The sequence below is a fragment of the Seriola aureovittata genome, chromosome 8 (genome assembly GCF_021018895.1).
Source record: "Seriola aureovittata isolate HTS-2021-v1 ecotype China chromosome 8, ASM2101889v1, whole genome shotgun sequence".
Lineage (NCBI taxonomy): Eukaryota > Metazoa > Chordata > Actinopteri > Carangiformes > Carangidae > Seriola > Seriola aureovittata.
Window position 1 is genome coordinate 28250947 of NC_079371.1, and position 16988 is coordinate 28267934.

Sequence of the window (16988 nt, forward strand, 5' to 3'; positions counted from 1 at the left end):
TGCGCATGTCAGTGTGTGTGTGAGAGCAACTACTTGCATCACAGGGACTGTCATTTTGCGATGACCTAAACCAGGTTTTTAATGGTAGACTAAATTGTACAAAACTGAATGTAGCGTGGAACTGGAAACCTCCAGGAACACCGTGAGAGTAAAGGAGAGCTTAGTAGACAGTGACCCCACACTAGGTATCATGTCCTGGGGGACTGGCTGAGTGAAAACCCATTTCAGGCACTGTTGGCAAATGAAGTTGTTAACCAGAAAAATGTAAAAATCCAAATCCACTGAAGGAAAGATGTTCTTGTCAGATGTAAGTAATTAAAAAAATAGAACTTTGCTGAGATACACTAAACCTAAATTCCACTGAACGACATTCAGGTTACACTCACTGAGAATTTATTAGGCAAACCTGTACATCTGCTTATCACACAAGAGTTTCCTCTTTAATGGAGCCAACAACAAAAGCATCCAGTGAGCAGCAGCTCTGTGTTGATGAGAGAGGTCAGAGGAGAATGGACGGACTGGTTGGAGCTGACAGAAAGGCTACGGTCACTCAGATAACCACTCTTTACAACTGTGCTGAGCAGAAAAGCTTCAGAGTGAACAACACGTCCAATCTTGAGGTGGATGGACTACAGCAGCAGAAGACCAGGTCAGGTTCCACTTCCTGTCACCAAGAACAGAAACCTGAGGCTGCAGTGGACACAGACTCACCAACACTGGACAGTTGAAGATCTGGTCTGATGGATACCAGTGTTAGTGTTCTGTTCATGATAAAGTGCTCAGTGAGTGTATGTATAATCTAATTGCACTCATTATAGAGGTCTGCTCTGCATCACTGTGCTCAGTGCTACCACTGGTGACTGCTAACCATATTGAAGATATACGAAGGGGTGACCAGTGAAGAGAGGATAAACAGAAGACCCCACTGTCTCTGAGCAGATCTAGTCCTGTCTCTGACACATCCACATGGATGAAGGAACACCACCTTCAACTACACCTCTCTAAGACTGAACTCTCAGGGTCTAGAGAAACCTGGTGTCATGTTTGATGACCAGCTCTCCCCCTCTGACCATGTTGTGTCCGTCTCCTGGTCGTGTCTCTTTGCTCTGTTCATCAGAAAAATCGAGACCATGGTTATCTCTTACCTGGACTACTGCAGTGCTCTTCTGGTGGACCTGCCTTCACTCAGTGAAACCCTTACAGGAGGTCCAGATTGCAGCAGCTCATCTGGTCTTTGATCAGCCTAAAAGGTCACATATCACTCCACTGGATAACCTGCTCTGGCTGCGTCCCAATTCAGGGCCCATATCCTTCTGAGGACATGGCACTGAAGTTTTAGTGGTGTCCCTCAGTTGTAAGTCTCTTTGGACAAATGTGTCTGTCAGATGAATAAATGTAAATGTAATGTAAATCAGGAAGATGTGATCTCTTTTCTCACTTTGTGACGTCTAAAACTTTAATTCTGACAGACAGCTGCCTTGTCACTAGTTTTTAATGGAACATACATTTGCATGTGATCCACATAAAAACAGTACTGAATATCAGGTATCTGTCCTTTCCTCTTTCCCAGTCCCTGTAGACACCAGTCTCATCATCGTGGTTCAGGCCAAAGAGGACGCCTACATCCCTCGTACAGGGGTCCTCAGTCTGCAGGAGATCTGGCCTGGATGTGAAGTCCGATATCTGAACGGAGGACACATCAGTGCATACCTGTTTAAACAGAACGTCTTCAGGTAAACCGCCGACTCAAAGCAGAACAAAACGGGTGTGAGGTATTAGTCTGTTGGTTCTGACACACACTTGAAATCTGATTCCTTTGTTCAGTGGTGAAGTTGTGTTGTTTTGTAGGAGTAAATGATCAGTTCAGCCTGTAAATCCGTGTCACACACTGACCTCTCCTTTCTCCTGTCATATGTGACAGAGTAAAGCCCAGAGGTGTGGACTGGAGTGGCCTGACTTGTTTGTGAATCAGTCAACATCAATATGATTTTAGACTTTAGCGCTAATAAAAAAGACTCATAACTGCATATGGACTTCAGCCCTTTGACTTGTATGAGTCGATATCCTGGCCAAGAACCAAAGATCAAAACTGAGGGAAATGTGTTCTTGTGAATGTAGACCAACTGACAGACAAACAGAAGCTGTCTGAGGTTACAACAGTCAGACATGAAATCATTCAGGCTGCATGTTTTAAATGACAAAGGTCTCCAGTGAAAGGTCTTATCAGCTGTGGATCATTAACCAACTTGCTAAAGGGCCAGAATGAAATTGACTGTTGTGTGTGTGTGTGTTTGTGTGTGTGTGTGTGTGGACACCATCCTGTAACGAGAATACAGTATTTTTATTTAAAATTCTTCCATTTTTTATTTGATAATACTCATATAAATCATACAACATAGTGTACATAATGCAACTTGTTCCAGCAAGCCCCCCCACCCTTACCCCCATAACCAGGAAGGGTTGATCCGCTATAGAGTGGTCTAATTCTTGTGGTTAAAGAGACAATGCAGATCATAACTAACTAAACACATTATTATCAAAGATAGAGATGACAAGGAATAACAAATAAATAGATACAATTCTGTAAATAAAACTAAAAAGAATGTGTCTCCTGAAGAAGTGAGAGAAACAAGTTATATAAATATATAAAAAATGTTGGGTCTGAGCTCTGCCTCATGAGCTGGACACCATAGATGTTGGATCTTCGGTTGTCTATCATTTTATTGGCTATCATAAATTAAAAAAACATTCATATTAAAATATTAATATTAAATAGTAACTCTAAAATGAATTATAGTCTTCGGGGGCACCAGCCTAAACTGATATAAAATAGTCAATATTGTTGCAGTCTAAAATTGTTACTATTAATCTGGAACTCCAGAACCAAATTACCATATCAACAGTAAATTAAGTTGAAGGATTGGAATTCTATTGAGAAGAGGTTCGTAATATTCACGCTTGTGCAACATTAAACACACCAGTAGTTATACTTAACGACATTTATTTACAATGGAGCAGAGTAAAACACAATGTCTAATCTAGTATATACAGGTGTATGTGTGTGTTTGTGCCAATTCAAAATGGTCACTGTGACCACATGGCTTGAACAAGGAAGACTACACAAGATGGTGGTAAACAAAGAAACTACTCAAAATAGCTGCTGAGACCATCTAGTGTGTGTGGGAGAGAAGGTGTGAGTTTCTTTGTTAGCCTAGCTCATGTGATCTAAAGGTACCAGGTTAAGGGGGATGTTAACTTCATGCAGGTTCTAGAACTGAGTGTGTGAACATACAAATACTCTATTAACTGTATGAGTGACCTCAATCTAAGCAAACATTTCAATAACAAAACATTAATCAACAAATACATGAACAAAGTTAAGACTTCTGCTGCTTAGCTATGCTGTGCTATGCTGTGCTGGGAAAGGTAAGGCTCAGTCAGTTAACGTTACCCAGTCCTTGGAACAAACAAAAAGGTCCTTTCCAGGGTTGTTGAAGTGTCCAGTGAGTTGAGAGGTTTCCTGGTGGAGTAAAGTCCTGTCTGGCTGTGTTGCTTTGCTGTTATCTCCTTTGTTCTCCTCACAGAGTTAGCTGTTCCACACTAACTCTGCTGTGGCTCCTGTTGCTTGGAAAATCAGCTGGCCTTGTGTCGTAGCTGATGACTCTGAAGAGAACTTGGTTTACTCTCAGTTAATCCAAAGCAGGTCGCTGCTGTTGAGGAGAACAGTGTTGCAGTCTGCTGTGAGCAGGCTGACCAGAGTATTGTCTCAGGTAGCAGGGCTGACCTGGGCTGGGGCCTTGTTGCCCCTTGAAGAGCCGAGAGGGGAGAGCAGGAGCTGCTCTCCTGATCAAGCCGAGAAGAGAGATCTGGTTTTGTTTGGTTACACTCTGGGGGGTCACATGTCAGACATTGACCAACACTGACTGGTCAGGGAGGTCCCTGGGTGACGGTTGTCCCCAGGTGTGAACATTGAGGAACTGTGGGGAAGTGAGTTCCTTTGTCTGTGGAACAAAGAAACATGTAGTCTCTTGAATGAGTCCCAACAATAAAAAAATATCATAATATTTTTTTTGTTCTGTCCTGCAACCTATATGACATCTTTTCATATGAAGCCACTTTACCTAATTTAGTCACCCAATCTTGAACAGGTTCCTTCCATTTCCGTAGGACGATTTGTCGTCCAATCATGATAGCAGTCAGTGTCCATTGTTTCAGTGGTTATGGAAAAGCAGACCACACTTTACAGTCTCCCAGGATATATAACTTAGAAACCCAAATTGCCTTTTTATGACATTGACAATTTAACAGTGACTCTTCATCCAATATTGATTAATCTTTGGTCCTGACCATAGTGCATGCACCAGCTTACCTTCATCCATACCACACTCTAGCAAGTACCTGAGTCTTTTAAGCCAAGTCTGAAAAGCCTATTTGGAGTCCAATAAAATTGGTGCAGAATTTAAAATTAAATAAGTCTCACCCTCAGATCCCTCAACATTATTCGAGAGTTGCCACAAATCCTAGCCCAGTCCTGTTCATCAAATGACACCCTCAAATCCCTTTCCCAGTCTAAGGGCCGACACCCCACCCCATGACCTTGAGAATTTTATCTAGCTTATCTGCTGGCTCTGGGGAGTACACACTCAACCCATAAGTCCTTAGCAAGACATGGCGTAGCTGAAGGTATCTCCAGAATTGGGATATAGGTCACCAAATGATTTAAGTGTATTGTTGCTGTATACATTTTCTAATCTAAGGATACTTCTTTATACCCACTCCTCCTAAAAAAATTTTTTTTAATTAATATTCAGTTTGGAATGTAGCCAAATAATGGATTCCTTGTTTAAATAGAGATCAAACTGTATCAGCCCCGAGATTCTCCTCAATACCTTCTGAAGTTGAGATATGATTGGGTGAGCCTTCACATACCCAGATGGATCCGTGGACAAGCAGTGGAGCGGAGGAAGAGGAGCACATACAGAATGCTCTATGTTGTACCATGGAGGGGCTCTCTCCTGAGGGAGTGCCCAGTGCGCCTCAGGCTGAAAGTATAATAATAATAAACCAAATTTGGGAGTCCTAAACCACAGCTATTGAGTGGTCTTTGTAATTTCCTCATTCATATGTGGTCGCTTTCCATTCCAGAGGAATTCTTTAAATGCACTATCGAATCTCTTAAAATAACTGTCTGGAATTTCTATGGGAGGGAGGAAAGTAGGTAATTAATCCTAGGGATGCAATTCATTTTGATTACATTAACTTTTTCCCATAAAGACAAGAACCCTGCTTGGGCCATCTAAATCATCCTGCCTGAAAGAGTACAGTTGAACAGTGCTTTGTCAAAGGTAGGGCTTCTGAATTATCCCAACCTTATATCCTGAGAACTTAAAAAAAAAAGTCTTCAGCAATGAGGGTATCGATACCACAGGGTCCTAAATTGATAAAAGAATATTGTCCGCATACATCAACAATTTATGGATGCTTCCATTACGCGTCACTCCCGGAAAGTTATCATCACCCCCAGAGGTTCCATCACCAAACAAAATAACAGAGGGCTAAGCGAGGAACCCTGACGTGTGCGTCTCCCCAATTCAAAATATGAGTGTGTACTGTTGCTTCTGGTCGATTATGTAATAAACTTAATAAAACTTTCTCCAGGCAAAACATTTCTAAAGTCCTAAACAAAAATCTCCATTCCACCCTATCAAACAGTATCACGCAAAAACGCAGCAATTGGTGAATTGGAATTTGAGACTGTTCACATAATATTAATTAAGTGCCTAATTTTTTCAGTACCCACCTGATTACCTTACCACATCATTACCTTCCCGCGCCTATTTGCGAGGACTTTAGACAAAATTTTGGTGTTTAATGGTATAACGGAAATTGGATGATAGTTCTTTCAGTCACATGCGTCGTTGTCATATTTAAGACTAAGTGTAATTATAGCTTTTGATAAAGCAGCTGGTAGCTACCCCTTTCAAATGCCTCATTGTACATACTGAGTAGCAAAGGTGTTAGTTTAATCAGCTGTAAAGCCATCTGGTCCTGGGGCTTTTCCATTTGGTAGTCCTTTAATTACACTAATAATTTCTTCACTGGTTATCGGGTGGTCAAGGTCTGTCTTTTGTGATTCAGATCATCTGGGAGGATCCAATCCTTGGAAAAATGTTTCTATACACTCTTCATCGTGTTGAGAGTCTGCTGTATTTAATTTCACATAAAACTCTAAACCCAGTATTAATAACTACAGATTTGGCTTTTAGTTCTCCCTCCTCTGATCTGATGGCCAAAATAATATATGATAGTTCTTTCTGTTTTAAGCAGTTTGCAAATAGTTTACTCGCTTTATCCCCCGATTCGTAATATCTTTGTCTCATTCTGAAGAGCAAGAACTCTACTTTCTTCGACAGGAATCAGTTATGATCATACTTCAGTTGATTTAGAGCCCTAAGATCTTCTAAATTAAAGTTCCCTTTTAAGTTAGTTATTTTTTTCTTCAATTTCAGCCTGTTTTGCAGTACTCCTCTTTTTCTTATGAGAAGCATGTTGAATGACAAAGCCCCTCAGTGTAGCGTCAGGGCTTCCCAGGAAATCCCTGCAGAGGGAGCTGTGGGTTCATTCAACTCAATATATCTCTTAATTTGAATCTTAGTGCCTTCTTAAACTCAGATTCTTATAAAAGAGATGAATTAAATCTCCACCTAGTCATACGAATCCTGTCACTGAAAGGCCGAACCTCCAGGCTAACTAATGCATGGTCCGAAACTAAAATGCTCCCAATAGAACAAGAAATTACTGACTGCAACCGGTTTTTGGAGATGAGAAAAAATCTTGCACATTCACCAACTCTGTTTCTGGTTAAAACATTCGTCTATGATACATTTTCACTGTTCCCTACACAGAAGTTCATCTGCATCTGGGCGGGGCAGCTCTCTCTTACAAACGCTGGAGCACTGTGCAGCACACACACACAGACAGACCCTGTTCTTAGGCTGGATTGCACCAGAGACAGTAGAGAAACTGAGACGCTTCATTCCTGTTTATTTCCTGTATCTGTTTCACGTGAGTTTCTCCACCTCCTGCCCCTTTAGGAGACCAGCAGCAGGTCTGAGTGTATTTATTCCAATGGGCGAAGTGAACAACATCACAGATTATCACAAATTCTTTCGCTCCATAGTTACTGAAATAAATATTTTAAACAGTTTTCACACATCACGTCTTCAGAACATTCTGACATCAAAGTGACATTTTGCAGATCAACAGATCAGCAGAAAATGAACTTTATTGGAGACCTGCCTCTGTCTCAGTGCCATACTGTTGCGAGATCTGTCAACTGAGTTATTTTTGTATTGGACCATGAAACCATGGATTAAACTTTAAAACTTAAAAAAAAACTTAACTGCTAAAACAGATTATTAGCCCATTAAATTGACATGTCTTTGTACTGGGCTGATCAGATGTTGTTAGTAGATTAAAAAACTGCAGCAAAAAATTTGTACTGTATCCATGTTGTATCGTCTATTGTTATATTCTTTTGGCAGGGACAAGTAATCCATCAATTAGTGTTAAAAATCCCCGAGCTTTGTGCAGCAACAGGCTGTAATAACAAGAAAAACAGATCTGTCTTTTCTTTCCCAAAGGCTGCAGAGAGGTAAGTCTAGACAGGGATAGAATTTAATATTAGCTACTGTCACATTTCATGACAGTTGCCTTCGCTTGAGGGAGGGGTTGAGGGACAACGTCCACTTAGGAGACCGGAACTGTGTCCCATTTCATATCATTGGTGCTGCCTGTAATGCAGTGTCTTCATCTTTGGAACTTCATGTTGCACTCATGCAGAGCCTTCTTACATTCCCTGAATTTATCCGGATTCAGCTGTGTGGTCCATGAGAAATCAGGGAATATCATGATTCAGTTATCTTCCCAGGTCAGCTCAGATTTATTCCGTGCCATGTGTAAAATGAGCTGTCTATCAGCCCAGTGTAGGAAGTGAAACAAGATCGTTGCGACTCTCCCCTGGATTTGGCCGTGGTATTGGGGCCCAGTGCGCCTGATCAATCTTTGGTGGTTGCACGGTTTCATCCCTGCCAAGGACAGAAGTGAGTCATTTCTGCATAAATACCGTCATGTCCCTGCTTTCCTTGCCTTCTGGGACACCCACAAATCGTAGATTATTGCATCTGTTGCGGTTCTCCAAATCTTCAAGTTTATTACAGAGGCCTTCCACCTCAGCTTTAGTGGTGACAGGGTTAACCTCCAGTGACGCTTTCATTTCTTTATCTGTGTCCTCCGGCCATTCCACCCTCTTCTCCACATCCACCTCCACCATCCGCGTAATCAGTGAAGAAAGTTTACCTTCAACCGAGGCTGTGGTTCGGCACAAGTCCTTGAGCCTGGCTATATCACTGGATATATTTTGCAGTGTAGCAAAGATGTTAGCGATATCCTGGCTAACGTGTGCCGCCTCTGGGGCTCCTGACCTGGTGGTATTGTTGTCATGATGTGGGTTTTGAGACCGCAAATGCTTCTTAATGTCCCTGCTTTTGAGCTGTTTTGCCATCCTATGTGACCAAAATAATTTCAATGTGTCAAGCACCTGTCTATAACTTCTTATACACAAAAGCTACAGGATTATTTTAACGATGCTCGTCGGAGCCTCGGTTCAGGCAGCCATCTTCACCAACCATGTCACGTGACTCCTCCCCTCCAGACATGTTTTGTAAATATTCATATTTAGTTGAAGATGGTTTTCACACATAAAAACTGGGTCTCAAGCTCATCTCCTCTTACTTCCTGGTTGAGAAATGTGGATCAGGCCTTTGGCCCCGCCCACCACCTGCTTGCTCCAGGTGGACAGGTGAAAGAGCAGAGAGCATCAAGATGGTGAGAGGAGGAAACATCAGAGAGACTCAGCCACATGTTTGAGCCTCAGTCAGACCCAGACTCAGATGAGGAGTCTGTTGAGACCAGAACCAGAGACTAGCAGACATATCAGAACGGTTAGCGTAGTTAGCATCTTTTGTTTATGCTGTTTGTTAGCTGCGGCAGTGGCTGACAGTGTTAGCAGTTGTGCTAATGCTAACTCTCTCTTTCTGTACTGACAAGGTTTCAGGTTTATTTAGCCCCGCCCCCATCCCACAAATTTAGAGGATTGGTTCTCACTGCAGTACAAGGTGGAAACATTCAGTCATGGTGTTGACGATTATTTCACTCATCATATGTCTTGTATTATAGAAAAACATTATATGGATGTTAATGAGGTTAAAGACTTGATTTTTTATCAAAAGGGTCATAAAAAATAATATTTACACATTTTAAAAATCATTCATTATTCCTGTAAATTTTGATTTGACCTTGGCACCTACCCTTGACATGAGACGGTGTCCATGGAAACTGAACATTTGTACAATCCAGTGCAAACCCACTTTGCATTGGATTCTACAATAAAGCTTGTCCTGTTGACTCTGTTTGGGTTTTTTTTATTCAACATCTCCTGTTTACACTCATTTTCATGAATGGAGGTGAAATTTTTTTTCCACTGGAAAAAGTACAGATTCTCAGTTGTTATCGTCAAATTCATAAACTACAGTCACTCCTGGACATGATCATTTCTTTGCCATGTGTCATCGTTTTAGAGCTGATTCTATATCTGCTTCATTTCCAGACAGGCCATATACGATGCATTCAACAGATTCTGCCTCAAGTATCCCAACCTGCACTAACCATGTCAGCCTGAAGCCCTGGGAACAGCCTGTCCACAGACCAGAGGCCTCAGCATCAAGTATGGCAGTGAAGATGTCTCCTGCTGAAACATGACGTGTCTGAGCTGTACAGGCTCTTCTCAGATAAAGGTCAGCTGACACAGTCACTGTCTGGTTCTTTACATCAGCCTCTGCAGAGGGAGGGCTGTATGCCATGGTGCCCCCAAACAAACAAACAAACATGTTCTGAAGGTTCCTGCCAGCACACTCAGGCCTCTACATTCACTTTGGTAAGCTGATGGTTTTCACTGGTTCACTGGTCCACACCAGCAGGCTGGACATGTCCATCCCGATGAGTCATGAATATTCCACCTGACAGGACACAGACTGTCCCTTTGATATCACACTGAGCAGTTTCTACACACCAGAGATTATTATGGTATATGATAAACGTCAGTACAATACTGATGACAAGGAAATATCAGCCTTTAGCACCTTAACTTGCAAAACATTCACAGTGGGAAATTTTGTTTTGCTGACCATAGTTCGGAGCCACCTGTTTTTCCATGTGTTCTGAAAAGACTCTTGGGTCTTAACTGCAGATTTATGTGAAATGTTCACTCTAAGTCACATATTTTCATATTTTGCAGAAATGAATGGAAGCCAGTGGCTGTGTGGGACAGTGGGATCATGGTTGGGTCAGCTGTGATGTAAATTGTCAGTGATTTGTAGTGAACTGGATGTTAACATGTGAAACCAGTGGGACGGTCCTGTAAACACCTGCTGAAGCTGCTTCCTGCAGCCTTTGTCATCTATCTGACAGTGGGAACTATTTTCCTCTTTCACAGCTGACACATGGACTTGTCACACCAGGAAGCTCAGGTGGAACAAATAACAGTAACAATGGCTCCGTTCCATTAAGCCATGGCGGTGAACAGAGCTGGAACTGGCTGATCTCAATGGAAGGCAGCTGTTATTTATGTTATTGATTCCACCTGTGCTTCTCCTGCTGTGACAACGCTCTGTAAAGCCTCATACAGGACAAAAATCACGGGGGGGGGGGGGTGAAGGTGAAATCTTCATCCTGAGTAATTTAACTCGTCAACGTGAACGACATGTTAAAGTGATGGTTCCGGTTATTTGACATAGGGTTGTATGTTACCTGCATTAGATTCAGATCAGCTGGTTAGAGAAGCAGCAGGAGCACCAGCACAAAAGCTGAGTGATGAGGATGAGGTCAGCAGAAAAAACCTGTTTTAGATCATCTAAAAAAGGCCCACAGAAAAAAGTTAATGTCAGTTGAAATGTTTTATTTTGAATATTTTCACCAGTCTGCCGTGGAACAGACCTTTACTTTGGAACTACAGTTTGTGAACTGTTGAACTGCCATATTCCTACACACAAGTGCACCTAGGCAGTGCAATGTATTACTCCGCAGCTGAGCTGTTTGAGTCAGAGCCAGACGTAGGCTCACTTGTGCATAGGAATACAGCATTTCAGCAGCTGAAAAATGTAGTTCCAAAGTAATGGTCTGTTTGACGGCAGATACAGTGTGAAAATATTCAAAATAAAGCAACACTTCAACTGATATCAGCTTTTCTGTTGATATTTTTTAAGTGGCTAAAATAAATGTTTCTCTGCTGAGCCTGTCCACAGCAGCTCATCACTCTGCTTCTGTGCTGGAGCTCCTGCTGCTTCTCTAAACTGAATCTACTGCAGGTAACACACTGACTATAGATCAGTACCTCCCACAACCTCACATCAAATAACCTGAACTTTAACCTTGGTGAGGTGAAGGGGTCAGGGGCTTCATTTATAAAACCGTGTAGGATCCAGACTAAAAGTGAACGTGTGCACAAAGTCTTCAGATTTATAAACCTGTGCGCTCACACACCTCCACACAATTTCCCTTTTAATTATAATCAAGTTGAAAATGTGCAGCCTCATGCTCTGCCCACAACACTCCAACAATTAACCATAGATGATCAAATCCCTGATGAATATGGATCTACATGTTGTTGCTGTGGAGATGGAGGCAGTGATACAGACAGTAGCACAGAGCTCAGACATGGAGGTGGATGCTCACCTCTGGGTGCAGGGGGGGTCCACAAAGGGGTCTCAGACCTCTGCACCCCACTGTAGTTAACACACTCTAGAGTGTCTGTGCAGCTGACAGCACTGTCTGTACCACTGCAGCAACTTCACACACAAACACTGAAATCACACTCTTTGATATATTAACAGTATTAGAAGATATTGAAACCTACTGACGCTCTGTTTTGCTGATCTTTAATGCTGTTTGATGATCATTTAATCAGTTACAGCCTCGTTAGTGTGGTTCAGGTGAAAAGGACTCTATATTCAGGCTTGATATCAGAGAGACGGTGCTGATGACATTGATCAGAATTCGGTTTAAATATTTCATCATTAAAAGGAAAAGTTCTGGCTCACTAACAATGTAATGTTTATGATGAAGTTGATCTTTAATTAATGTGTGATATGAAGTGAAATTATAAACAAAAGTCCTGAGTCATATCTGAAGACACAGACGTGAAACACATGTTGATCGGATTCAATGTGATTTCACTTCCTGAGGATGTCATCTCTGATGTCCCTTCACAATAAACCTCCAGAAGAACAAAGAGAATCCTGCTGTTTTTAAGTTCTCTTCAGTATCACAGTGATCCAGTGATAGCTGTCTGAACATCATGATGCGCTGCAGACAGGAGCTGATCACAGCTGATATAGTCTGAATGAATGTGAACAAATATAACAGAAAAACAGAACAACAGCACCGACCTGTAGCTGACATTACAACAGACCATCTGATGAGCTTTTACAGAGTCTTTCTCTCCTGAAGGCTTCTTTTTTTCTGTTGTCATGTTGGTTCCTAAACAGGCCTGTGTGTTGGTGTCAGCATGTCTCCATCTGTCAGATTATCAAAAACATTCTCCAAGTTCACACAGAAGAAAAGTTTTACACTGGGCCGACTGAAAAATAAAGTATTAGCAACTACAAGAAGCTCAGAGATCTGATTTAAGATCCAAGGATGAGGCTCTGGATTAAAATACAGGAGGAGCTGGGTCACAGGTGGGGGGTGGGGGGGTTGGGGGGTGACCCAGGTATGATCATTGACCAGTGCAGGGCATGCAGAAACCACCCCTCCTCCCTACAGACAGAAAGCCAGTTTGTCCTGCTGAGCAGGTGTTGTTTGCACCTGTCTGTCTGTCAGCCAGCAGGACGACACACAAGTCCTGATCAGATTTACACCAGACTTGGTGGAGGGGTGGGTCATGGACCAGGGAAGAACCCATTACATTTGGGGAAGATCCAGATCATTTACTCTGAATTAGAATTTTTCTCTGGAGTCTGGTGTGTGTTGTTTGATGCTGGTCTTGACAGAGGTCTGCACTCTCTGACTGCTCCTCTAGTTTTGTTTGAGTTTTGTTTTTGTTGAAAAAGTGCCGTCGTGTTTTTTCTTTGACCCTTACTAATCCTTCAGTTAACCGTGCCATGTTGTCGTTCCATTTCCACGATGATGTTTGTGCCACTGAGCAGCTGACCTTCTTAGTCCTGACCAGGCTGTTCATCATCCACCACACTACCTGCAAATACATGGTCGAAGTTTCAGTAGCTTGATTTTTTTATACCTATACATTTCTACAAATTTTGTACATAAGAATCTAATGACTTTATTCCTGCTGATTGAAAAAGCTGTTGTTATTAGGACTTAAAAGTTTGTTTTTTTAAATTAAGGTGCTCAGGTTTCTGTGGGTTTTAAAACCAGAGCACTCTAGTATATGGAAGCTCACATCTGTAAAACAAGTAAAAATCTCTATTTTTCTTATTGTCAACAAATCCCATGTGCAGCGTTAACCACAGTGTGTGTGTGTGTGTGTGTGTGTGTGTGTGTGTGTGTGTGTGTGTGTGTGTGTGTGTGTGTGTGTGTGTGTGTGTGTGTGTGTGTGTGTGTCAAAGCCTGATGTATCAGATTCCTCTGATTTTAACTGTGGTCATTAGTTTATATTTGGTCATAATACAAAGTTTTAGACAAAATAAAATGTTGATCTATTAAAACACATCAGTGAAATGTTCCTTCATCACCATGAACATGCACTGTAGTTAATTTAAACTCACACACGCCGTCCACTGCCCCAGATACTCAGTACAGCACCAAATGTGAAGTAGCCCCCAAAAGATGCACTCTTGCCTCCTGTTTGTGTCAAAACTAGTGATCAGCTGTTTGAAGAAATGAGTGTTTTCTTTAAAGTCAAACTGTATTTGTGGTGTTTTTAAAGCTTCAAGTCGTCAGCAGGAACCAATGAGTTCAGAGCAGAGAGCCACAGACAGAGGAGGGATCACCAAGTACTTCCTCTGCTGGTTTTTCTCTTGTCACAATAAATATACAATACAATCAGTTACTCTGTAAGGAAAGAAACTGCAGTGTTTCCCACTCAATCAGAATGAATTGTGAGAGTAGCTCTTCTGTATCACAGGAGGTATTCAGAGCCCAGGTAAGCCTCAGGTAGAGCGGCACCATGTAGTTTTTGATTGCATGAAAATGTCAGTTTTCATCTTATCTGACGGCTCATAGAACATTTATAGTTTATTAATTCTTCACACCAGCGACAGTCAGAGCCAGTCTTCATCCGTCTGTCCGTCCCATTCTAATGGACACAATATCGCAGTAACACCTTGACGGAACTTCTTCAGACTTGGCACAAACATTCACTAGGACTCGAGGATGAACTGATTAGATTTTGGTGGCTAAAGGTCAGAGGTCAAGGGTAAGATGACCTCACAAAACATGATTTTGACCTTTTAAAAAGCAGTATCTTGAGAACTCCTGAAGGGAATGTCACAAAATCACAGGATTACCTGAACACAGGGAAAGAGAGAGAGATGCTGAGCTGCTCTACAATGAAATAAGATTTTACCCATTTGAAATGTTAAAAAAAAATAGAATATCAATATGTGGTGGTTAATGTTGATAAATGAATGTGTGGGAAACACTGCAGTGTGTGTTCGCATACAGAAACAGCTGTTTCAGAGGGCACTCTTGATCTTATCTGAGACCTGCAGGTTGTACACCCTGATGAACCAAGTCACGTAGACAGTGGAAAGTCTCTGCTGATCACCTGACTCCGACTATGGCTCCAGTCTTAGTCTGATCCTCTGAACTCCCACTGAACACATTCTCCTGCTGACGACAATCTGACTGTTTTCAAATTTGCATTAAAATAATTAACAGATTAAACCTGCTGTTGTGACTTGTGTACGTGTCCTTTATCTTAAAGACAAACAATCAAATGCACAGTAAAGAATAAAGAGGATACATGTGAAGAAAATGCTGGATCTGTAATTACTGCCCAGCAGCAGTCCACCTGAGGGAACAGCTGCTCGGAGCCGGTCCACCAACATGCTGTTGTGTTACCGTGGCAATGACCAGTTTAGGAAATGACTTTAAAACACACACCGGCTGCTGATCTGGTGTTTCTAAGAACAGGTTCCTGTGGGACCCAGACCCGGTCCCTACAAACACAGAGAGTCCTGTCACTCACATAAGATTTAAGCACTCACTTGATTAATGTGAAAATTAAAAGACATAACAACAAGCAGCATCTGAAGTCAGTGAACGTCATTCACAGTGTATGTGTTGGTGCTGTGATGGAAGAAGAGCACCAAAACTGCCAACAAAAAACCATTGGTACATTTTTAAGACGCATGACGTTATTTTGTGACATCACAACTACAGTGGAGGCCAGTCATGGTCCAATGTGCAACTTCCACTTGTGTGATGTGGAAACCTGAACCTGGATCTGACAGGGTGGAGGAGGAGACATCTGCTGACTAGTAGTTAAACTTTTGAAATGAAGAATATTAGAATTTTCATATTGTGGATTTTTGAATGATGGAGGAGAAGATGTGATTTTAACAAGGTGATTGAATTCTCAGACGAAAAATCATATCAGATGCAAATTTATATTCCAAGCAGAGTTTTCTCATTATGTCTGGAAACATCTCTGGAGTCACTGCCCCACTAATAACCTTGGAGTTTTATTGTATTTGATCAGTTATAGGAACATAAAATATTTTCTTTACTGAACTCTACCACCTTTCATATTGGAATTATCTGCATTTCTATATAAATTTGTCCTAAAATCTGATCAGATCTTCTTCCAAGTCACAATAATGAATCATCACAATCTCTTTTAACCAATAACACAAATGATTGTGTTGTTCCTGTTCAAACATTCACCATTCAACCTCTCTCTCCAGAGTGGAGTCAGGAGTTATCAGACCTGGAGTCAGTCAGTGAAACCAGACTTCTAACCAACACTCAGATATTTAGAGAAACATCAGCTGATGTGAACCAGGCCTCACAACAAAGATCTCAGAGACTGAGGATGAAGAAGAGATGATGAGCATGAAGCTGAAAGAGTCTCTGAGTTCAGATCTTCATCAGTCCACAGTCACACAGATTGTCTATAGATGGACATGATTCAGTGAAGAGGACGTTCAGCTGAGACGACTCCAGAAGCTCCACACAGATAGAAACATGAAAACGTCCTCCAGGTGGAGCAGGGTGGAGGGAGCATCAGGATCTGGGTCTCTGCTGCCTCTGGACCTGGACAGCTCCACATCATCGAGTTTATCAAGGTCTCTTCCAGGATCATGTCAGGGTGTCTGTCCACCTGCTGAAGCTGAGGAGAAGCCGCTGATGCAGCAGAACAATGACCTTAGACATCAAAGGAAATCCACATTTTGGAGTGGTCCAGTCAGAACCCAGACCTGAAGAGACTCGCCCACACCAGACATCTGAGAATCTGTCTGACTGAAGCAGCTCTATAAGAAGAATGGTCCAAACTTCCTCCTGAACAGCAGCTCTGATCAGCAGCTACTAAATATATTTGTACATTTGTCACTTTTTCTTACCACTTTAAGTCTTATTGTTGTTTATTTGATTGTATATAATGACTGCAGTAATATGTGCCCTTTCTTTAAAATATATTGATGGACATTGATGAAGGTCTGTTTACATTACAGGACCTTACAGATCATGTTAATCTACCTAACTCTTTGTTTCGCTACATTCCCTTATACTGTCTTCATATCTGCAGCTGACATGTTCTGCACATGTATTGTGCGTATTGATCAGTGCTCATGGCCCCTGTGCTGTCACTGAGCCATCTTTCTGTTGTCAGACAGAACAGGTCTGGAACAGCAAGAGATTTCTTTTCAGTTATTTAAATTTGAAAAATAATTTTTTTAGAGAATAATTTT

General features: G+C 41.7%; 1 protein-coding gene across 1 annotated transcript in view; it reads left to right on the top strand.

The window, feature by feature from the left end:
• The window catches only part of abhd18 (abhydrolase domain containing 18), a 32667-nt gene extending 17706 nt beyond the window's left edge, over positions 1-14961 (top strand). Inside the window, exons 13-14 of the mRNA XM_056382158.1 lie at positions 1571-1733; positions 9668-14961. Coding sequence (XP_056238133.1) covers positions 1571-1733; positions 9668-9725 — 221 coding nt within the window. The 3' untranslated portion in view covers positions 9726-14961. The remainder of the gene's footprint in view (positions 1-1570; positions 1734-9667) is intronic.
• Positions 14962-16988: the final 2027 nt, after the last annotated feature.